Source organism: Gossypium raimondii, chromosome 13 (genome assembly GCF_025698545.1).
Source record: "Gossypium raimondii isolate GPD5lz chromosome 13, ASM2569854v1, whole genome shotgun sequence".
NCBI classification, from domain to species: domain Eukaryota; kingdom Viridiplantae; phylum Streptophyta; class Magnoliopsida; order Malvales; family Malvaceae; genus Gossypium; species Gossypium raimondii.
Genome location: NC_068577.1, coordinates 19,145,386 through 19,169,089, shown reverse-complemented (window position 1 = coordinate 19,169,089; position 23,704 = coordinate 19,145,386). Strand labels below are relative to the sequence as shown.

General features: G+C 32.6%; 1 protein-coding gene across 10 annotated transcripts; it reads left to right on the top strand.

Annotated features, from left to right (window-relative positions):
- Positions 1-4,247: 4,247 nt before the first annotated feature.
- LOC105784254 (uncharacterized) lies at positions 4,248-22,381 on the top strand. Of its 10 annotated transcripts, none has more exons than XR_008192756.1 (5): positions 4,268-4,670; positions 11,738-11,925; positions 11,994-12,281; positions 12,365-15,173; positions 15,510-15,844. XR_008192756.1 is itself a non-coding variant. In XM_012610085.2 (2 exons), exons 1-2 carry the CDS (start codon positions 4,427-4,429, stop codon positions 5,999-6,001), a joined length of 303 nt encoding a protein of 100 aa, XP_012465539.1. In that variant the 5' UTR covers positions 4,248-4,426; the 3' UTR covers positions 6,002-6,199. The 10 variants fall into 10 exon arrangements, 3 of the variants coding, with proteins under 3 accessions (XP_012465539.1, XP_052482373.1, XP_012465540.1); XR_008192755.1 differs by having other exon boundaries at positions 11,717-11,925; XR_008192758.1 differs by lacking the exon at positions 4,268-4,670 and having other exon boundaries at positions 11,165-11,925; positions 12,365-12,383; positions 13,551-15,173; positions 15,510-15,845.
- Positions 22,382-23,704: the final 1,323 nt, after the last annotated feature.

Sequence of the window (23,704 nt, the reverse complement as noted above, 5' to 3'; positions counted from 1 at the left end):
CACTATGCAAGAAAATCATGTTCAATCAAGATTTTTCTACTGTATTTACCAAATTAAATACAGATGAGTCAACAGACTCCAGAAAGAGACTCAAATGGTAAGTTAAAAGGTTAATTGGTATTGATTGAACACGAAAATTGAATATTTTCATGTCAAAGATATTCATGTTTGATACATAAATGGATTTGAATGTTTAAATGGTATAAAGATTGGCACTTGACAAATGATATGACTTGGTTAATTATTTTGTAATGTTGAATGGAATTATATGATAAGTTTAAATGCTAATATTAAATGAATTGGTGTACAAAATGGTTATATGCATATTTCATATGATAATAGAAGCTTTTAGCATGTATGTGTATGTGATATGGCTAAATATTGAAGTTGAATTGGTTATATGCATTTGATTAATACTTGTGTTATATTGACTTGAATCATAAAAGTACCACTAAACTTTATCTCTTAGCGTATGGTTTGTTTATTCCATGCACAGGTTTAGGTGGATCTTGAAGTTTCGAGAGGTCATTTCAGCATCCAATTTGTGGTCCTCAACTTGGTGATGTTTGTATAGTTCCTTTCATTTTGATATATGGCATGTACCTAGGTTTAAGTCGATTTAACATAATATGAGATCCTGTTGATATGTAAAGTTAGAAATGGTAAATTTGATATGGCCAACTGGCTAGTTTTCATGTTTGAGAATGGTATATAGGTATGAATTGGATAATCGATGTAATAATTGTTGCATGTAAATGAATTGCTACCAAGTGACCAAATGGTTAGTATCATAAAATTTGATTTATGTGTTTGAATTGAAATGTTGAAATTGATGTAATGTACATGTATACAATTTATTAATGTTTAGAAGTAAACGTATTGGAGATGTATCTTTTATTGGAAAGGTAAATGGAAATATTGAACTGTTTTGTTTAGGTATTGCAAATTGGTACCTTTTGGACCACTTGTAAACAAAGGACATGTTGCAACATCGGACCCTTAACGTCTTAACGAGATCAAGTCAGAGAATTGTGTCGAGACGAGGAACCCCCAAAGTCGCGACGTCAACCCAATATTTTGCAATCTTTACAATTTGGTCCTAATTTTACCTTGGGTTAGCAAAAGAGCGTTTGTAAGCTGGTATAAGACCCAAAAATGATTATGTAGCATATTATGAATGTGTCATATAATTATTTTCTTGTGTAAATGGTTGCATTGTGTAAAATTAATTGTAGTTGCTCTGGAAATGGATGAAGAAATGCAATCTCTCTAGAAAAATGATACTTGAGAGTTGGAGTAGTTGCCAATGGGTTAGAAAGCAGTTGGGTGCAAGTGGATATATGCAAAGAAAGATGTTCGCTACAAGCAAGGTTGGTAGTTAAAGCCTATTCTGAAAAGGAAGGAATTGACTACAATGAAGTATTTTCTCCTACTGTAAAGCATTCCTCCATAAGGATTTTTTTGGATTTAGTAGCATAGTTGAATTTGGAGCTAGCTCAACTTGATGTGAAGACGACTTTCTTGCATAATAATTTAGAAGAGAAAATCTATATAACTTATCCAGAAGGATACAAGGTTATTGTTGAATAAAATAATTGTTCTATGGGTTAAAGCAAACCCCGAGGCAATGGTATAGGCAATCTGATAGCTTTATGAAAAGGTGGAAGTACACCAAAAGCAAATATAATCATTTTGTGTATTTGTGAAGGCTACAAGATGGATTTCATAATCCATTTGTCTCCTCTTATATGTTGATGATATGTTGATCACTTCAAAAATTCAAAGAGAAATAGATAAGTTGAAAACTCGACTAATCAAGAATTTGAGATGAAAAATCTAGGTGAGGCTAGGAAAATTCTTGTCATGGAAATACATAAGGACAAAAAGATAAGCAAGCTTTGTTTGACTTAGAAGCAATATTTGAAAAAAGGTATTACAATGTTTTGGTTTGAATGAAATTAATATATATATATATATAAGTACCCCCACTTACTTCTCATTTGAAACTTAGTGCTCAATTATCTCCTAAGAGTGATGAAGAATGAGAATATATGGCCTAATGTAGTTGGGAGCCTAGTGTATACAATGGCATGTACTCGATCGGGTATTTCACATGTAGTTGAGTTGTGAGTAGGTATGTGCATCTTGATAAAAAAAAAACATTGACTAGTTGTGAAATGGATATTATGGCATCTTTTAAAAACTGTTGATGTTGGTTTAATCTTTAAGGAAAACACCACTTAGTTAGTGTTTAGTCAGATATTTTTATTCTGATTATGCTAGTGATTTGGATAAATGTAAATATATTATTGGTATCTACTTACTCTTGGTAAAGCTTTAGTAATTTAGAAGTCTACCTTGCAATCTACAGTAACTTTGTCAGCTACGAGTCAAAGTACATGACAATTTTAGAAGCTACTAAATAGATTGTTTGGCTCAATGGGTTGTTGGATTAAGAATTTTTCAAAATCACTTTAGTCTTTACTATAATAGTCAGAGTGTTATTTAGTTAGCCAAAGATCAAGTTTACCTTTCAATAACCAAACACATCAACATGAGGTATCACTTTATTCGAAAAATCATTAAAGAAGCAAAGATTCAACTTTTAGAACAAATAGCACTTTTGAGATAAAAGCATTCCTAAAAAAGCTACTTTTTGAGAGAAAAAGTGCTTCTCCCAAGCCAAAAATTGGCCCAAAAGCAAATTTTTGAGAAGTTGAAAATTTTAACTTCTCCTCAATAAGGCTGTCAATGAACTGAACTTGAACAAACAAACCTCTATTCATGTTCGTTTGTTTATTGTTAAGCTTGGTTTTGTTTAGTTTGTGTTTATTAAGAAATTCAATTTATTGTTCATGTTCATTTATTTAAAATTATGTGTGTTCATGTTTGTTTGTTTAATGTTCACAAACATGTTCATTTAACTTAATTGAACATGTTCATGAACATATAAGTGAACATGTTCATGAACAATGTTAAAAATAATAAACAAACAATAAATAAATAAATACACACATATATTGTTTAGATATAAAATAGTCAAATATAAATATTGATAATTATATTATAAATGAAAAAAATACAAACCAAGATAATTTTATTAATATATACTAATGGAATTTTTATAAGAAAATATCATGAATAAATAAATGAGTCATAAACGAGTCAATAAACGAGCTTATAAACAAGCTAATAAATGAGCTTTTAAACGAGCTTGTTCGTGAACATAAACGAATCGAACACACCTCTGTTCGTGTTTGTTCGTTTATTAAACAAACATGAAAACTTTGTTCATACTCGTTTATTTAGCTTAATAGATGAAAATAAATGAACGTTATACAAATGGTTCACGAACAGTTCATCGAACGATCTGTTCATTTACACCCCTACTCCTAAAAAGTGTTTTTTTTTTCTCAAAAGCATTTTTGAGAAGCATTGTAAAACTAAGCCTAAGTATAGTTAAGTATACTTTGGGAAATCATTTTAATTAAGGCTTTTTCTATTTTATAATTTTTTTTGTGATAGTAAAGTTATCAACCAGTGTTGGTGCTCAAGGACGTAGGCAATTTGTTGAACCTCATAAATTTAGTGTGTTCTCTCCTTTATTTATTTGCATCTATTAGTTTTTCTATTGCATTTAATATTCAGTAGTTCTTTATTAAATAAATCCACTGTTTTTGGGTAGCTTCAATTTGATATTGGTGTTTCTAATTCCACATTAGTGCTTAGTCTTGAAGCTACATGTGTGGATATTACCTAGTGTCTCTAACAATTGCTACCTATTTTAAACACGCTTTTATTTACTTTAAAGCTAATAAATTTAAAATGTGTTATTGATTCTTTTACTATTTAAAAATTCCTAAAACCCAAAACTAAGAGTACCCTCATTCAAAGAACCAAACAGTAAAGAAGAAGAGAAGGAAAAATGGTTGTCGGTGCCTATGACTTAAACTTGCTAATTAATGTTCAAGCAAGGCCAAATTAACTTTTATTTGGCTTAATCAATAATAAGTCTTCATTGATATTATAAAAGTCATACATAGTTCATATTTGATACTATTATGGGACAAAAATCTGAGCTATTGAAACGGCGGTGTTTAGTTTAATGGAAACGGTGTGTAATGACAATCTGTTAAAATGGGGTGTGTTGAATAAGTTAAATGGGGCGTTTTGGTTAGGTCCTAGTCAGCAACGATTATCTTTTTATTTTAACCAACTGGTTTGTTTTATTAGTTTTTCATTTCCTTTATTATGCTAAAAGGAATCAGAAGAAGCCAAGCCTAAAAATACACAAGATTTCTTCTCTCTAATTTTTCTCTTCTTCTTCCTTACTCTAGTTTCTCTCCTCTCATCCCTTTTTATATTCTTCTCCTTCCCTTTTCTATTTCTATTCGTAAAACAGGTATATAAGCTTCAGTCGATTCTCATGGCCAACAACGGTGTTACCTCGCGGTTGCAACAGGATGTGGGCATTTTGCAGCAGAAGATAGTGAATATCCAAAGAGAGTTGTCCCAACTCGATGCTAAGTTGGATGCCAAGTTAGAGGCCAGATTCAAGGAGTTTAAGGATGAGCTCATGGGTGAGCTACGATATGAGCTTCAGTCATCGTTTAAGCAGTATTTGGGGTACCAAAATCCTACTACTAGCAACGCAGCAACCTTAGCTAAAGGTACGAGAATTTTGGGGGAACTTTTTCCTAGATTCATTCCTAAAGAACCCATAGAGATCTCATCAGGAGGTCGAGTTCATGTTCCGGAGAACCTTTCTATCATGGCTTTTTTAGATAAAATTATGACAAATCTTGAACCCATAAAACCCCCATCAATAGAGTATACCCTATTCAAACTGGTGGAGGAAATAAAAGATATAGAGTTAGCAGCTAAATTATGCAATGTGGATGACTTTGCGATTGGAGCATAACCAATATCAATCTCTTCAAAGATTAACTTGTTTGATGCAATTTTGTAACAACCCAAAATGCCTAAAAGTTTCGAGGGAATTTTAGGAATTTTAGCTTACATGTGCTTGGAATATCACAAGGTTGGTAATCAGTAATGTTTTCGACAATGGCTACTAGGAAATTAAGTCAATTTCTGAAAATGAGTTTTAAATACCTTCAATTTTGAAAATAAGATTGATTTGTAAAAGAGTCAAAATTGAGAGTTTTTATGAAGCAATTTACCCAGAATTTTAAAATCAAACTAATAACGCGCTTTCTCCAAATTGTTTAGGCTAGAACTCCCCACAAAAGCTCTTGTCGTCCCCTTTGTTTTCTCTTGCTATTTCATTCTAATTTCATTTCCAAATCTTAATTACCCTTGATTTCCAACATTCTTTGAACCATAAATCTCCATTGAAACCAAGAAAAGCACCCAAAAACTTCACTAATCTCATCTTCTTCTTTAATAGTGGGTTTTCTCAGATTTGCATCAAAACTCATTTATTCTTCAAGATTGAGTCTTCTTCTTCAATAGTTTTAAATGTTTAGTTCTTTAAATCAATTATTAGCCATTAAAATGAATGTTTTAAATAAAAACTGATAATTTGGTTGTTAATGGTGAATTTTGAGATTATGGATTAAAATATGGTTTCAAAATGTTTTTCAACATTTTTTACCATGACTAGAAGGTTTCTAAAGTTACATTGAAGTTTTGTTTAGAATTTTTTAGTTTTAATGAATTTTCGTCATAATGACCAAAACTTGTCGAAAAATGTTGATACCTTGAAACATGTAGTTTTGTGTAGTTTAAAGGTTAGTAATTATTCATAGATGAATATATAGATGAACGGAATTTGTTTCGTGCAAAAAGATTAAGTGTAGGTCGAGATACACGAATTTAAAGTTTTCTATGTCAAAGGTTCTAGTTAAAAGAAACGTAGCTTAGACTATTGTTTTTGACTGATTGTTGATTGTATATTTGTGTGGTTTGTCTTGTTGGAGTGTTGGAGTCACTAGGACCTTCAACGAGTAGAGACAAAGGTAAAGAAAAGCTTGTTTGAGCTTTCGGCTTTTCAGCGAAAACATATTTCTGGCGAGTGTTTTGGAATTTCTACTTGTAGATGATTCATTATGTAATTGGGAATTTAGAGGTAGCCTAAACCCCTACTCTAAATTCTGAGAGTAAGTGTTCTTAAGCCTATGATTAAATGTGATATATGTGTGCTTGTGCAATTGTGAAAATATGAACATTTAGGAGATACTATGACGTGTTATAAGCTTGTGATGACTGCTGTGAAAGAGAATATGTGGGCATGTTATTCATGTCATGTGACAGTAAATATGTGGGTAGGTTTTCGTACCATGCAACAATGATCATAATGTGCTAACGATGTGAATATCCAGTGAATATGTGCAAAAAATCAAAAAGTAAATATGTGAAAATAATGTTGATATTTTGGCCTTGTGATTTTATAAGACAATTTTTAAAGTGCAAGAAGCCAGTTTCGCTAGTTGGTATAGATATTTTGCCACGAGTATCGATACTTGAGGTAAAATTATTGATACTTTTTCAATGGTACTGATATTTTTCGAAAGTTGGGTTTTTAAGATGAGAAACAATAAGCTAATTTGGTATCGATTTTCCAAGCAGTATTGAGACCACTTAAGAGAGTTATCGATACCACTCTACTAGTATCAATACCTACGTAACAGTTTTGGGATATTTTGTTAAATGGTCCTAATGCATGTTTGATATTTTTTTAAATGGTCCTAATGCATGTTTAGTACTTATTTTATTATTGTACAATGTATGTTAGCACGTTTTATACCCTCTAGAGTAAGTATGACTACAATTCATATGAATGCCATAATAACAACAGAAACAAAAAGATGTTTGCTTAATAATGTGTCAACTTTTATTGTATGCAATGTGAGACGGTGGCATACCATTCTGTTCTCAGGCTCGGGCCGGGTATAGGTGTTATAAAATTTCCACAAAAATTGAGGAATTTATTGTAGATACTTTGAAGCTTCGAATTCATATTGGTCCATATTTTTGAGAAATATTCAAGAATCCCACTAAGAGAGAGGTTATGCAAAGAGCAGATCGGGATATCTTGTAGCTTCAACGGGAGTTTTGCATACACTTGTGCAATCTCCTTGACACTAGCCAAGCCTCAAGGGTCTTGAAATTGGAGCGAAATAGCTTAGAGTATCTTCTGCAACACTATTTTAGAGTTACTATTGTATATCTTTATGGAGCATTTGATGTGGAGTCACTTGTGGAGAATTTACTTGGGCAAGCTGTTGGAAATCAAAGGTGTTGTGGAGGTCTACATTCCTTATTGAGATAGCCACAGTGCTGTTGCAATCAGGAACAAGCTCATGGTGTATGGAGGGGATTGTGGTGATCGATATAATGGAGATGTTGATATGTTCAACAAGGACAATTCAATTTGGTCAAGGTTGACTGTTCAAGGCTCCTTACCAGGTGTTGGAGCAGGTCATGTTGTTGTGAGTATTGGAACAAAGGTTTTCATTATTTGAGGGACTAGAGATAAACACTACTACAATAATGTTTGGGTCCTAGACGTGAGTGCTCGTTGTTGGGGGCAACTAGATATATGCGGCTAGTAGCCTCAAGGGAGGTTTTCTCATACTATTGTCTTCACAAAATCAGACATTGCTACCTGTGGAAGATGTGGGGAAGATGAACATCCCTTCAAAAAGTTGTTGGTTTTACAACTTGGAGCACAACATCCTAATGTTCGGTATAACATGTGTACAATTTTTGGAAGCCATTGGAACCTAGAAGAACATTCCCTTTTGCTCTCACAGTATTTATCACCTTCACAATCAAATCAAGAACAAGCTCCACCACAAAAGCCTACAAGTCCCATAGTGTCTCACGGACTTAACCTGTTTAAGCCATTGCATCATATACCAAGCAATTTTCAGCTTAATAGTGTTACAAATAACCGTAAGGGAATCAAATACATGGTCCACACACTACAACAAAATAAGTTTTTAGCGGTATTTTTAGCAGCGTTTGGATAAAAAATGCCGCTATAGATTGAACATCAGCGGCGCTTTTTGAAAAACGCTGCTATATATCGAGCATCAAAAAGCGCCGCTATAGATCAAGCATTAACGGTGGTTTTTGAAAAATGCCGCTATAGGTCAACCATTAGCGGCGCTTTTTGAAAAATGCCGTTATAGGTCGAGCATTAGCTGCTCTTCTTGAAAAACACCGTTATAGATCAAGCATGAGCAGTGCTTCTTGAAAAACGCCGCAAAAAATTCAGTAAGATGCTGTCTGAGCTTTAGTGGCATTAGCGACGCTTTTTGTAAAACGCACATAGATCGAGCTTTAGCTACGCTTTATCAAAAACGTCCAAAAAAAATTTTATCTGTCTATTTATTATTTAACTATTTTTATAAAATATAATTTATTTTAATTGAATATTTAAATTCTTCAAAAAATAATGACACATAGAAAAATTTGAAAGTAAAAACATAGAAAAATATTTGTTAAAAAGTAAAATTATTGATACTTTTCAATGGTACCGATATTTTTCGAAAGTTGGGTTTTAAGATGAGAAACAATAAGCTAATTTGGTATCGATTTTCCAAGCGAAGATTGAGACCACTTAAGAGAGTTATCGATACCACTCTACTAGTATCAATACCTACGTAATGCTTTTGGGATATTTTGTTAAATGGTCCTAATGCATGTTTGATATTTTTTAAATGGTCCTAATGCATGTTTAGTACTTATTTTATTATTGTACAATGTATGTTAGCACGTTTATACCCTCTAGAGTAAGTATGACTACAATTCATATGAATGCCATAATAACAACTGAAACAAAAAGATGTTTGCTTAATAATGTGTCAACTTTTATTGTATGCAATGTGAGACGGTGGCATACCATTACATTCTCGTGCTCGGTAGGGTATAGGTGTTATAAAATTTCCACAAAAATTGAGGAATTTATTGTAGATACTTTGAAGCTTCGAATTCATATTGGTCCATATTTTTGAGAAATATTCAAGAATCCCACTAAGAGAGAGGTTATGCAAAGAGCAGATCGGGATATCTTGTAGCTTCAACGGGAGTTTTGCATACACTTGTGCAATCTCCTTGACACTAGCCAAGCCTCAAGGGTCTTGAAATTGGAGCGAAATAGCTTAGAGTATCTTCTGCAACACTATTTTAGAGTTACTATTGTATATCTTTATGGAGCATTTGATGTGGAGTCACTTGTGGAGAATTTACTTGGGCAAGCTGTTGGAAATCAAAGGTGTTGTGGAGGTCTACATTCCTTATTGAGATAGCCACAGTGCTGTTGCAATCAGGAACAAGCTCATGGTGTATGGAGGGGATTGTGGTGATCGATATAATGGAGATGTTGATATGTTCAACAAGGACAATTCAATTTGGTCAAGGTTGACTGTTCAAGGCTCCTTACCAGGTGTTGGAGCAGGTCATGTTGTTGTGAGTATTGGAACAAAGGTTTTCATTATTTGAGGACTAGAGATAAACACTACTACAATAATGTTTGGGTCCTAGACGTGAGTGCTCGTTGTTGGGGGCAACTAGATATATGCGGCTAGTAGCCTCAAGGGAGGTTTTCTCATACTATTGTCTTCACAAAATCAGACATTGCTACCTGTGGAAGATGTGGGGAAGATGAACATCCCTTCAAAAAGTTGTTGGTTTTACAACTTGGAGCACAACATCCTAATGTTCGGTATAACATGTGTACAATTTTTGGAAGCCATTGGAACCTAGAAGAACATTCCCTTTGCTCTCAAGATTTATCACCTTCACAATCAAATCAAGAACAAGCTCCACCACAAAAGCCTACAAGTCCCATAGTGTCTCACGGACTTAACTTTGTTTAAGCCATTGCATCATATACCAAGCAATTTTCACAATAGTGTTACAAATAACCGTAAGGAATCAAATACATGGTCCACACACTACAACAAAATAAGTTTTTAGCGGTATTTTTAGCGTTTGGATAAAAATGCCGCTATAGATTGAACATCGACGCTTTTTGAAAAACGCTATATATCGAGCATCAAAAGCGCTATAGATCAAGCATTAACGGTGGTTTTTGAAAAATGCCGCTATAGGTCAACCATTAGCGGCGCTTTTTGAAAAATGCCGTTATAGGTCGAGCATTAGCTGCTCTTCTTGAAAAACACCGTTATAGATCAAGCATGAGCAGTGCTTCTTGAAAAACGCCGCAAAAAATTCAAGAAGATGTCATTCGAGCTTTAGTGGCATTAGCGACGCTTTTTGTAAAACGCCGTTACAGATCGAGCTTTAGCGGCGCTTTATCAAAAACGTCCGCAAAAAAAATTTTATCTGTCTATTTATTATTTAACTATTTTTTATAAAAATATAATTTATTTTTAATTGAATATTTAAATTCTTCAAAAAAAATAATGACACATAGAAAAAATTTGAAAGTAAAACATAGAAAAATATTTGTTAAAAATGAAAAAAATTAAAATACTATTATTTAAAATAATTTTAAAGTTTTTTGGGTACATGACTGATTTTTTTTAATTTATATATTAAATAATTTCTTATATAATCGTAAAAGAGATAGTATTAATTTTAAAATATTGAATTAACTATCATTATAGTTTAGGGTTTAGGGTTTAGGGTTTAAGGTTTAGGAGTTACGATTTTAAGGTTTATGGATTATGGATTTAGGGATTATGGTTTATGGTTTATGGTTTAAGGGTTGGGATTTAAGGTTTAGGGGTTAGGAGTTAAGGGTTAGGGGTTAAGGGTTAAAGGTTAAGGGTTAGGGGGTTAGGATTTATGATTTAGGGTTTAAGGGTTAAGGGTTAGGGGTTAGGGTTTAGATTAATTAGTGTCTTTTAATTTATATTTAAATAATTTCTTATATAATTGTAAAGGAGATAATTTTAATTTTAATATATTAAAATTGTTATTATAGTTTAAATTATTTAAGAGATAATAAATAAACTTTATATATTAAATGGTTTAGGATTTAAGGTTTACTTGAGATTTGTTAAATGATGAAATTATTAATGTTTTATATTTAAAATATTTAATCTAAACCATTTGATATATTTAAATATTAGATTTAAAAAAACATTGATAAATAAATAAATAAAAGTAATGATTGATATGGATAGATAGTTATACAAAACTAAAATCATTCCACATCGAACATCTAGCAAAATAGTTATATTTTAGTTAGGAAGAAATATCTCTAATAAAATATAGATTAGATCGAAAAGAATAATATAAAATCATGATTAACGTCTCAATCTTCAATAGAAATTTGATATGTGAGAGATTGATTGCTTAGATTAGATAATTCTAACTTAATAATTAATTGCAGTCATTTAATCATTTGTTTTATTATTAAAATATACGATATTTATTTTGAGAGTACTTGGTTTTTCTTTATAAAAATTTAATTTATAAATAATAATAATAAATATTTTATAAAATCACTTAACTAGTAATTTTTAGCAGACAAAATAAATGATTTTTAGTAGAGCAAAATGGCGTTATTTTGTTTAAAATGAAAGAATTTTTTGCTGTGCATTTATGAAAAACACCACAAAAAATAAACAAGAACGGGTTTTTATAAAAAAACACCGCAAAAAAATATTTTACTTCGCATCGTTTCATCCCCAAATTTCCCCCGTGAAACCCCAACTTTACAAACACACCGTCCTCTTCATTTATTATCATTTTTCATTGTTTTCGTTTGGTTTAGGGTTTCATTTTTTCTGTTTAGTACGGGATGGGAAGGTATCAGAGTCGGAGAAAAAGCTACAGTCCTCGTCGTCGTAGCCAGAGTCTCGCTCGTGGAAGGAAGAGGTACGATGATGAACCTCGCGATCACCAGCGATCTCACCGTGACCACCGTCGCCGCTCCCCTCTCCCTTCTGGTTTGCTCATTCACAATCTCCCTCTCGACACTAGGTACTCACATCTCTCCCACTTCCGCGTATCCTTATCCACACTGATTTTAACTCTAGTTTTTTTTATAGGTTTTGTATTCGATTACTTGTCCTATGAATGTGTTAGAAGAGAGGAAATTTGACTAACACCGTTCATGAGCATATAAGCAACAGAGCTTGGGTTTTTTTTCGATTTGGCACAAGCCCATCAGTTGAACTGCCATTATTGAGGTTTCTGCTTAGTTCAACTAGGGTTTTTCTTTTTCCTACTTCGGTACTTCCTTCCTCATTCTATCTCGATTTCTCCCTCTTTCTCCCCCAAATGACGAAGTTCAGGAAGCTTAATCGACCCACTGGTCATCGCATGTCCATGCTCAGGTTCTTCATTTTCCTTTATAAAATTGGTTGTTTGATTATTTTTTTTCTCTTTTTATATTGTTTCTTTTATTCTTCAATTGCAGAACAATGGTTTCCCAGTTGGTAAAGCACGAGCGCATTGAAACTACTGTTGCGAGGGTTCTTTTCTTTTAAGCATGTCTTTGATTTGCTGGGGTTTTGATGCGTTTCCTTACTTTGTTATATTGATTAATCTTTCTAGTTCCTTTGCTTTTAAGTCCTTATTTCTGTTGTTGGGTTTCTCTTAACTGAGTCATTAAATCTGTGTTTTATTTGTTTTACTTGAATTTATCTAATTTCCTGTTTCTTTACCCAATTTCGAAAGATTCAGTAGCATCGGTAAATAATTTACTTTCTCTACTCATTCAAAATTATGATGATGATGATAACGCTGTTTGAATTTTTAGAAATTTATGAATGCTGATTTGATATTTTAATTTCTGAATTTTGTTGAATTATGAATGCTTGGTGCCAAATTTTTTTTTCCTTTTTATTTCTTTTATGTATTTTTCGTGCAGTTGATAATATAATTGCATGCTAGAATATTTGTGATAGGAAAAAGGAACATGATTTTATACTTTTGGGTTACTAGCATTTTTTCTATATAGTTTTCTCTTCCTATTTTTTCATGCATGTCATTATGATGGCATATTAGACGGTATTGGTGAATGTGTAAGAATTCTGTTTTGATACGGCCGTGCCCGAGCACAATCTTGGACCAGCTCTCAAAGCGTTGCTTGCAATCCTTTGCAAGCTGAATTAGTTCGATTCTAGCTCGTTGAGCTCAATTCGGCTCGTTTCCAGCTCAATGAGCTTGTTTGCTCGTTTTGAGCTTACTTTAATTTCTATAATTTAGTTGCTGGAATAAAATAAATGCCAATTAGTTTATTCAGCTTAAATAATTAAATTGCATTTTTAATTCTGGACGTTTTAATTAGAAGTGTTTAAATGTGTCTAAAGTTGAGACAAATTAATTTCGTGTTTTAATTAATTTGTCTTAGCTGCTGTTGAGTTTAATTTGAGTCTTAATTAATATTTGTTTTAATATGTCTAGTTACAGTATTTTAATGTGTCTTTAGCTGAACATTTTAAATACAGGTTTTTAAATGTGTCTTAGTTTCTTTGTGTTTAATATGTCCTAGTTATTATCAGCTTTAATGTGCCCTAGCTGAATGCATCATTTTAATGTGTTTTAGTTGCTGAATTAATGTGTCTAAAAGAGAATTAATTTGTTGAATTTATTGGATGCAGGTACCATGCATGGACGACATTTAAAAGAGTGAGCTGCTGATTGCTCTCCTCCAAGTGACCATTCGGTCATTGCAACAGCCACAAGTAGCTGATGCTTATTCTTCCCAAATTGGCCGGCTAGCTCCCCAAAGCTACCTTGAAAGCTTTCACACCTGCTGCACATTCCGTTCACAAAGCTTTCACATCACAAGGCTTTCCAGATTTTTGTTTTCACACACACAAGGCTGTTTGCATTCGGTTTCATACTTGGATGACCATTACAATACTCAAGCTACCAATTAAAGCTCCTAAACTATTCAGCTGAACAAGGAGTTTCAATTAAAGCCATTCAAGCACCTGAACCAAATCTACAAAGTCATTTCAGCTCAATTCAGCTCCTACTTAATTTCATTCATGCCCAGGTGATTGAAGGCTTCTAGAATCTGCCCATTGATGTATCCCAAGCTAGGAAGTTTCAAAGAACCTTCAAGTGACGTTCTAGGAAGTTGCCAAGAACTTTCAAGTTCATTTATTTGCTGCATGCTGTCCATTAGGCTATCTAAAGTGCCTATTCGGCTAGCCTAGCCATTTTTACTATAAATACTTAGCTAGTTGCTGTTTGTAGGGATTTTTGAACCTTTATTTAATGTTTATACATTTTGTGAGTTCCTCAACTCTCTTATTTCGTTTTAGACTCAGCTAGACTTATCTAGCTTGCTAATGGCGTCTTCCTTGTTTCTTCGAACTTATCACTCAATCCCGAGTGTGGCGTTCAACCATTTGATACCTCTGGTTCCTAACTCTTATAGTTAGCGGGTCAAGGTCCTTTTCATCACCTTTAAGTGTCTTATAAGATTTCGGGTTAGTACACCATTTTAGTATTGGTTCCTTCTTGACCTTAAAGCCATTCGAGCCAACCGCAAATCCATCTTCAAACAACCTTTAGCCTCTTCACTTAACCGAATCCATTACATATCATACTTAGCTGAATTTAACCCCTTTATTTTAAATCGAGCGATACTTCTCATTTTAACAATTGGGCACGTTAACGACTCGACTCACATCACCGAGCCGGTTCGCATCATGTTTGCAGTTGATCATGCCGGTATTGAGGGGAATGCACAAAATGGACCAGTTGTGAAATTACCTTTTGCATCCCTATTTGATACCCTTGGCATTTGTCTTTCTATTCTATTATCAATATGTGAATGAGTAAAATTACCTCTATGAGATTATTAAAGATTGCTTTTTGTGGATTATGATGTATTCATAGTGGGCAAATCTGGGTAATAAGTTTGTGTGACTGCTTTATTACTGTTAGTTTTTGCTAACATTTTGCCAAAAATGGGTTCTATTCCTTGGTAATTGTTGTTGGCTTTCTTTTCCCCATTTTTCTTTTGTTTCTTAATTGATTTTGTTTAAAACTGTTCTATAAAGAAAATTGACTTAAGTTTAGACTTCTATTTTATGGACCATCTGTCCTTCGCATAGCTGTGAACTTTGATTGACACAAATGCTTTGCCACTTGTCACTATATTCGGAATCAATATTCTATCTCTCATGGCTTCTCTCTCATTCTTGTTTTTGGTACTAATTTACTTCTTTTTTTTTCAGAAGTTTGCTTTGAATTTGAGAAAATTTAAGGTATTTATTTCTATGTTTCCCTAACTAGTTTTCTTAAAAAACAATCACGAATTGTTTAAATTTTTTTATGGTTATATTTTAGCTTTATATATTAATTATTATTTTTGAGTTTTAGAAAATGAAAATATTAGAAAAATCCCTTCGTTTATATTTGAACTTTGTTAAAACTTGAAATGCTTCAAAAATTATTGGTTTTACCTGTGAATTTTACCTTCATTTGTTTTTTTATTGTGTTTTAGTTGTAGAAATTAAAATATTTGAAAAAATTTTGCTTATTCATCAATTTACATTTGCGATAACCTTGATTCTAAAACCATGGTTTTGAATATTTTTCAGCTTATTAAAAGAGTAAGATGGCATCCACTTTCACAGCCATGTCATCAGTTGGCTCATTCGTTGCACCTAATGGTCTGGTCATGGATAAGAAGCTTTCATCTTCTTCCAACAGATTGTCATCTTTAGCATCCATTTCTTCATCTTCATTTCTTAGTAGAAGAAATGTTGTTCTTAGAAGATCTCGTCTGCCCAAGATTTCTGCAGCAAAAGAGCTACATTTCAATAAGGATGGGTCAGCCATAAAGAAATTACAATTGAGTCTTTATTTCAAATGCTAAAAATTTTCCTAACTGGTTAAGCATTCAACTGAACTTCACAGCCTTTATAAGTTTGCTCTAGCTTACTTCATGTTCTTTTGTTGTAGACTGGTGTGAACAAGCTTGCTGATTTGGTTGGAGTCACTCTTGGACCAAAAGGCAGGAATGTCGTTCTAGAGAGCAAATATTATTGTTGAATTAGTGCCAATAGGTTGATATATCTATTTACTTATGTATGTTATGTATATCAAAGCATTATTGTATTAGTTAGTTTTTTAACATTAACTAATACAATAATTGTAAAATAGAATATTTTTAACATTGTAACTTTTAACATTATTGTAAGAATATTTTGAATTATACTTCAGTTATCAATTTATATCATATATCTTTCGTTGAATTTGTAGTATCATTTAGATTTGCTGTTTTTGGTTGGATTTCATGCTACTGAAAGGGTTGTATATGGATGAAAATTGAATGTCAAAAATTTGCCAAAGTTAGTGGCGTTTTTTCATAAACACCGTTAAAGAACGGTACTTTTAGCGTTTGTGATAAAAGCGCCGCTAAAGATCATGTTCTTTAGCGGCGTTTGTGAAAAAAAGCCTCTAAAAGTCATTCTTTATAGCGACGTTTGTGATAAAAGTGTTGCTAAATATTATGCTCTTTAGCGGCGTTTATGGGTCAAGCGCCGCTAAAGGTCATGTTCTTTAGCAGCGTTTGTGGGTAAAGTGCCGCTAAAGGTCATATTCTTTAGCAGTGTTTGCGGGTAAAGCGCTGTTAAATGTCGAGTTCTTTAGCGGTGTTTTTTTCACATAAACGCCTAGCGGCGTTTTGCTATAGACAACACTATAGCAAATAGTTTTAGCGTAGCAAATAGTTTTAAAAAAACGCCGCTAAAAGCCTGTTTTGCTGCAATTACAACACTAGTCAAGAGCTGCAGTTTATACGAGAATATCAAAACCTTCAAAAACAAGAACAATATTAACATTTTGTTCAGACTGGTAGAACAGATTGCAGTATTTGGCTGTGGAACACAATCGCATGGTGACGGGACCCATTCACAACCTGCTTGGTGCTGAAGTTCGTGGAAAAGTTGACGGAGCCTTAGACTCGGGTTTCCTGATGATAACAATTGTTAATGGGAAGTTATTGAGAGAGGTCTTATTTTCATCTGGACAGGGCTTGGTCTCAAGAGAGCTAATTATTGCTACAACACCTACATCAACATGCCACGTTGCTGCCACTCAGCCATTTCTAAACTCAAGCAATTTAGAGCTGGTGAAGGCTTCCCAGTCCCATCCACCAACAATGTATATACTTCCAGAACCGAGTCACAATCCTTGAAAATCTTTAGTAAATGGACTGCATTCGCCAGCTAAAACTTTTTCTCCATCTGGTTTCAAAGGATTGAAAGTTGTGGTAATTGATAGGAAACCAGTTAAAGCTGTTGTAACTCGATACCACTTGAAGAGGCTTGGCATGCTGGTTGAATTCGCAAGTAGTGTCAAAATAGTTGTTTCTGTTTGTGGTAAAAATGGTTCTTCATATGGAAGTAAATTCCAACTGGATATGATTCTTGTTGAGAAGGAATCATGGCTTGCTGGTGAGGATGGCAGTTTCAGCTTACGAACGTTGGACAGAAACAAAAATGGACACGTGTTTAAGTAGCCAAAGATGATTCTTCTTGCGACAAATATTAGCTATGTTGAACTCGAGAAAACAAAGGCAACAAGTTTTGCAGATACTATGATTATGAAACCTTTGAGGGCAAGAATGGTGGTTGCATGTCTTCAGCAAGTGTTCGGGGCAGAGAAGAAAAGGCAGCCTAGAAGAGGCATGCTAAATGGATCGTCTGCCACTTGGGAATCCTTTTCCTCAATTTGAACCTTGAGGACAAGGATCATTTTAGGGGGAGAGTATTTCTGATGGGACAAAACTTTGAACTAATGAAACGGTGGCATTATTTTAATGGAAACGGTGCGTAGTGATAGTCTATTAAAATGGGGCATGTTGAATAAGTTAAATGGGGCATTTTGGTTAGGGCCTAGTCAGCAATGGTTATCTTGTTCTTGTAACCAACTGGTTTGTTTTATTTTTATTTTTTCATTTCCTTTATTATGTTGTAAGGAATCAGAAAAAGCCAAGCAGAAAAATACACAAGATTTCTTCTCTCTAATTTCTCTCTTCTTCTTCCTTACTCTGATTTCTCTCCTCTCGTCCCTTTCTATTCTTCTCCTTCCCTTTTTTATTTTTGTTCGTAAAGATACATTAAGCTCCCAACAATATAAAAGAACAAAACCAGAGCAAGAACATTTGCGCAAAAACATAAACCAATGGGAAAGAACCAATATATGGAAGCATATCTGCCTATATGACTCAAAATTGCTACTATCCAAAAAAAAAGTTATACTTTCTCCAATGAATTCAAACCTCCACAAGTAACATTTCCATTAAAACTACAAACTTTTAATCCAATATTTCCAAGAATATTGAATTCAAAAAGAGGCACCCAAGTCCTCATAAGCTTCCAACCACCTACTTATTCTAGCTTTCAAAAACCCTGTTCAAGTTTTTTTATTTGTTTTTCAGTATATACTTGTAATCTAGCTATCACATTGATCCCTATTACAACTTTGAAAAGAGGGGAAATTCTGAAAACAATGATCCTTTTATTTAAGGTATTATGTAAGATTTAGAACAAAATATTTTAAAAAATGGGAATTAACATTTAGTAGAAGATGCATCTTCTCAAAATATAACAAACTACTTCAGTTTTCAGCTATCATTATCAAAATCGGCTATTTTTACTCGGAGATGAATCGGTGAAAGAATGTTAGAAGAAATTGAATTCATCATTGAATCCAACATAGATGTTTTGAAGAACTTCGGAGACTATGAAAATAGGAACCCATCACCACACGTCTCTAAGGTATCGTCCGTCCATTTGGATTCTTTTTCACCAAAGACTCTGCCTTTAATGAATCCAGGCTTTCCATATTCAAGTTTGTAATAACGAGTGGGGCTTGAAGAGGTTGTGGTCGGATTTGCAAAATGATCGAACGATTGGCGACAAAGATCGATTGAAAATTTGTATTGGATTTCATTATTTTCTCAGTTGTGTATCGAGAAATCTAAATAGTGAAAAGGTAAGGGGAGAAAAAGGAGAGCTTGTTGACGTTTTTGGCCAAAGAAGATGTCCTACGATGAAGGGTCGCGACTACTAGGGTTTTTTAAGGAAGAAGAAGGAGATGAAATGAAAAATGGAAAGAAAGGGAAAATTAAAAGGATAAAAAAAAAGTAAGGTCACCCTAAAATATCAATTATTATTTTGGTTACTCTAATTTTTTTTTGTCAATTTAATCACTGTCGTTAGAAAAATTGATCAAAATGGTCACTCAGTCGTTAAATCCTTAACAAACGGCTAACTGGACTTGCAAAAAAAGGAAATTTACTCTTTTAGTCCCTTTAAAAATTAATAAAAATTCAAGTTAATCCATTGAATTGCCATCAAAACCCATATTAAAAAACATCAAAAAAATGCTAGATGTAGCCTTCGATATACTTCTATCGCTATCTTCCCCCACTATCTCCTCTATTTCCTACTTCGATCTCGACATTGAGGTAAAATTTTTAATTACCCATGTATTCCGATTCATTTATTTTTCAACTAAATAGTTTAGTTGTTCCATTTATTCAAATGCACCATGATTTATGAAAAGATGATAACTCTTCACCTAGAAACTATATGTAATAAGGTTTTTTTTTTTAAATACAAAGCCTTTTGTTAACCTAAACACTGAAACCACACAATAATTGCATTCCAGTTAAATCAAACCAAAAAATGAATAAAAAATAATATGCACAACTTTTTTGCTAACCCAATCATTGAAACCATGACAAAGTTTTCTTGTTCAAGTGAAAGATGGCAAAGTGGAGACGGTGGCAACATCATAGAGGGAGGAGCTACAATAAATCGATGTCTTTTCCTTTGCCTAAGCATAAAAAAATTAAAACTTCGTGGGTATAGCAATGGTGTTAATTGAAATTTTGTAATTTTTAAAAGGACTAAAAGAACAATTTTTCCTTTTTTTGCAGAACAATTTAGTGTAACTAAAATAGGAATGACGCTATTTTAGAGTAACATTCAATGTAATTTACCTCCCAAAAAAACCCTAAATTAAGAGAGGTGGCATTGATGTGGAATGCATGTTGGCATTTAATGGTAATATCTATGCCACATAAGACTTCTGTCACGCTTTTCATATCGAGTAATGACAGAACAACTAAAATGTTACAAATTAATAATGTCACTGCCCATTTTGAAACAAATTAAAGTTTAGTTACCAAAACATAATTTAAGTCATATATAAGTGATTATTTTTACAATTTACCCTTTAATAAAAGAAAAAAAATATTATAGTAGTAAAAGAGATATCTATATATAATATAAAACCAATTTGTTTTTGGAGTCAATAAGAGTAATTACGGTTGGAGTTGGTATTTAAAAAAAACAATCAAGGTCAAAATAGCTTTTTTCAATAAATAAAAAAATATTACCTTTTGAAGTCATAAAGAGTAAATAGTGGTAGAGTTGTATTTAAAAAATCAAAGTAATTTTTTAAGTTAAAAAGTAAATAGTGAAAGAGTTGTATTTTAAAAATCAATGTCAATCCTTTCTATGAAATGGAGGATTTTAAGAATGTTTCTCCAAAGTGCTTTAGTAAAAGAATTGGCTCAAAAGTACTTTTAAAAATTAAAATTTTAATTTTTTCTAAAAAATTTTGAGAATCATTCCTAAACTAAGCGAAAAAGGAAAATTTTTGCATATTTTCTAATCACATTTATTAATTTAATTTTGAAATTAATGTATTCTATTATTCTTGCATTTCTTAATTTAGTTTAAATTCAATTATATATTATATATCCAATTTAAGGTAAAACAAGTATTTATCAAATTTTTAGTTATTTGATTTTAATTTTAATTTTAAAAATAATGTATACTAGAGAAAATCAATTATTATATATTTTATCATTTTATTACTCCAATTTAAATTCAGCTTAAAATTAATAATGGCTATTCAATTTTATTTAAAGGCTTTTTTAGAATACAATAATTTTTTTTACAATTAGAATACAATAATTTTATTTATAATTATCAATTCCCAACTTTTGAAGTATTTTTATTCTTTATGCATTTTAAATATTTATAAATTGATAAATCTATATTTATATACCCTATACAATAAATTTAGGTAATTACTTATATTATTTTTCGTAGAGTTATGCCTCGTATTTTTGGTTTTCCTCCTAATTAAACTTTTTTTAGTTTCCCACTTCAACTTTGATAAGTGTAAGTTATTTTAATATTAGTTTCTCACTTAAACTCGATTAGTGTAGGTTATTTTAATATTATTTGACCTACAAATTTAACCTATAGATGGGCCTTTTTCCACCCTAGAAAAATAACTCATTACACATTTAGATATTAGCTTTTATAAGCTTTCAGAGAATTTTGTGTTTACGTTTTTTGGGTTCTTATTTCGTGTTTTTAGGTTTAGTTTTATCTCCATTTTTTGTACTCTTCTTTTTTTTCGTTGTTATATGAAATTATCTTTGTCTGTGGTTTTTTATCCTCTTCGAAGGGGTTTTTCCACGTAAATTATATGTGTTATCTTTTAAATTTCTTTGATATTTTATTTGTTCGTTGTTTAATTGGGTTTATCCCCAAAAAACTAGTATCAGAACTAGTTAAATTTTCACAATCAACCTATTCAGATATGACATCAACAAGGTTAGATATTAATAAGTTCGATGGCATCACAAATTTCAATTTATGTCAAGTTCGGATGATGGCAACTTTGATTCAGAGTGATCTTGAAAAGGTCTTTACAGAGATGAAGCCTACAGCCATAGATGGCATGCCATAAGATAAGAATAGTACTGGGATTACTTTGACTTCGAGTCGATAAAGCACTGGGTGCTAATTTTCTTCAATTTAACCGATGAAACACTGTGTGTCAACTTATTATAACGTTGAGCGCAATTATTTACTTCGAATTTATTCGATGAGGAACTAGGTGCCAAACTAGTGTGTTGGTTGGATCCATCTGTCCAAGTCCGAGTCGTGTTAATAGGGAAAATAAATGATAAAAATCGATGTGTTTTGATATTGCAATGGCAAAAGATGAGAAATGGAAATGAGATGTAAAATGAAATATGAAATGGTAGATTTTTTTGTGAATATAGATAAAATATGATTAATTAATGCCATTGTATGAGTTGATTTATCAAATGCCTTATGACATGTTATTGCCATGTATTAGAATTTGCAAGATTTGTTGGATGTGAACAAGAATGAATAAATTAGCATGGTGAACTTGATATACTATATAATATTTCTTAATTGCATATTACATCTTAAATATTTACATCAAGTTTTAATTATTCAAATTATAGAAATACCACTAAGTTATACTCAGCTTACGGTTTTGTTTTTCGTGTGCAGGTTAGGTACTTCTTAGCTTACCGTCAATCTCAGCATCCAACAACCATCCCGGACTCAAGTGTGGTGATGTTTTATTTTGTAAAGGCATATGCCTAGGAGGTCTTTTGGATGTTAGTTGTTTTGTTATGTGATGACCTTATGAATTCTGTGTGATGGTATTTATGTGTTCAAAAAGTTGAAGTTTAAGCTATGTTTTGGTATGTTAGTCAAGCTCAATGTTTTGCATGTGTTTTAGTTTTAAGCTTGGAAGCTTAAATAGCTAAAACATTTGTTCAATTATGGTCATTTGGTATGAATGAATGTTTGGATGGTTGATGCCTTACTAATGTGTTTGAAGTATAAAAATGTGGTACCAATGAGGGTACATTGGTTAGGCACTTAAGATGGATGTTTTGGTATGTTTTGAGCATATTTAACGGTGATTTGAATAGGTTAAATGGCTGGTAAATGGGTTGTTTAGTGTCCAAGCATGCACGATTTGGTAAACTTGCATTTAAAGGTACATTTAGGTAAACACGACCTGGGACACGATTTGACATACAGCTTGGAAACACGGACGTATGTCTTTTAATTTAAGTACAAGTTTCACAAGGTCTAGAACAAGGCCGTGTGACCCAAGTTAGTGAGTTACATGAGCAGAGACACGAGCTAGGACATGGTCGTGTGTCCCAACTTCAAAAGTCACACGGCCTAGTCACACGGTCGTGTGGCCCCTGTTTCTAAGTTTTTGAAATTTTTCCCTAAACTTTTCCAATTGTATCAATTTAGCCCTTTATTGTTTTCAGACTATTTTTATGGTCCTGTAAATTAATTTTAAGGGCTATAAGAGTATTTTTACTCTGATTTTAAATGAAGTATCGAACTTAAATTAGGTGAAGTAGGTCATTTTACTAATATCATTGCTAATAGTAGGCAGAGTATAATCTATTACACTAATTCAAATAATTGGAATAGTACTGCTGTGAACCCAACTTCTAACTTTTAAGAGGGGATAAATAGTGATAAGAGTGTAGTTTGTGTAAAACCAAGTTTAGCATTACATAACAGTTCTCATTCTCAGTCGTTCAAGTTAATGAAATGGGAACATCAAATAAGTGTGCCCTGATTTCTGTATAATAATGAATGATAACAGTTAATTTGCATTACTGCTTATGTTGAAATTAAATATTCTAATTTTCAAGTAATGCTCATGACCCTAATCTGACGACGAAGGTGGGTTAGGGGTGTTACATTTATTGGTATCAGAGCTACAGGTTTAGCCGATTCTCGGACTAAATCTAGCTCAAAAATCGAGTCTAGAGGTACATGCCAAAGTTGAGTCAAGTTTGAGTTAGGATTTGGATGCTGATTATAGTTGCTTCTGTTTTATAGTTGAACGATGTCAGATGAATATAATAATGAATTTGATCAAGAGATGTATACTGGTGATGATA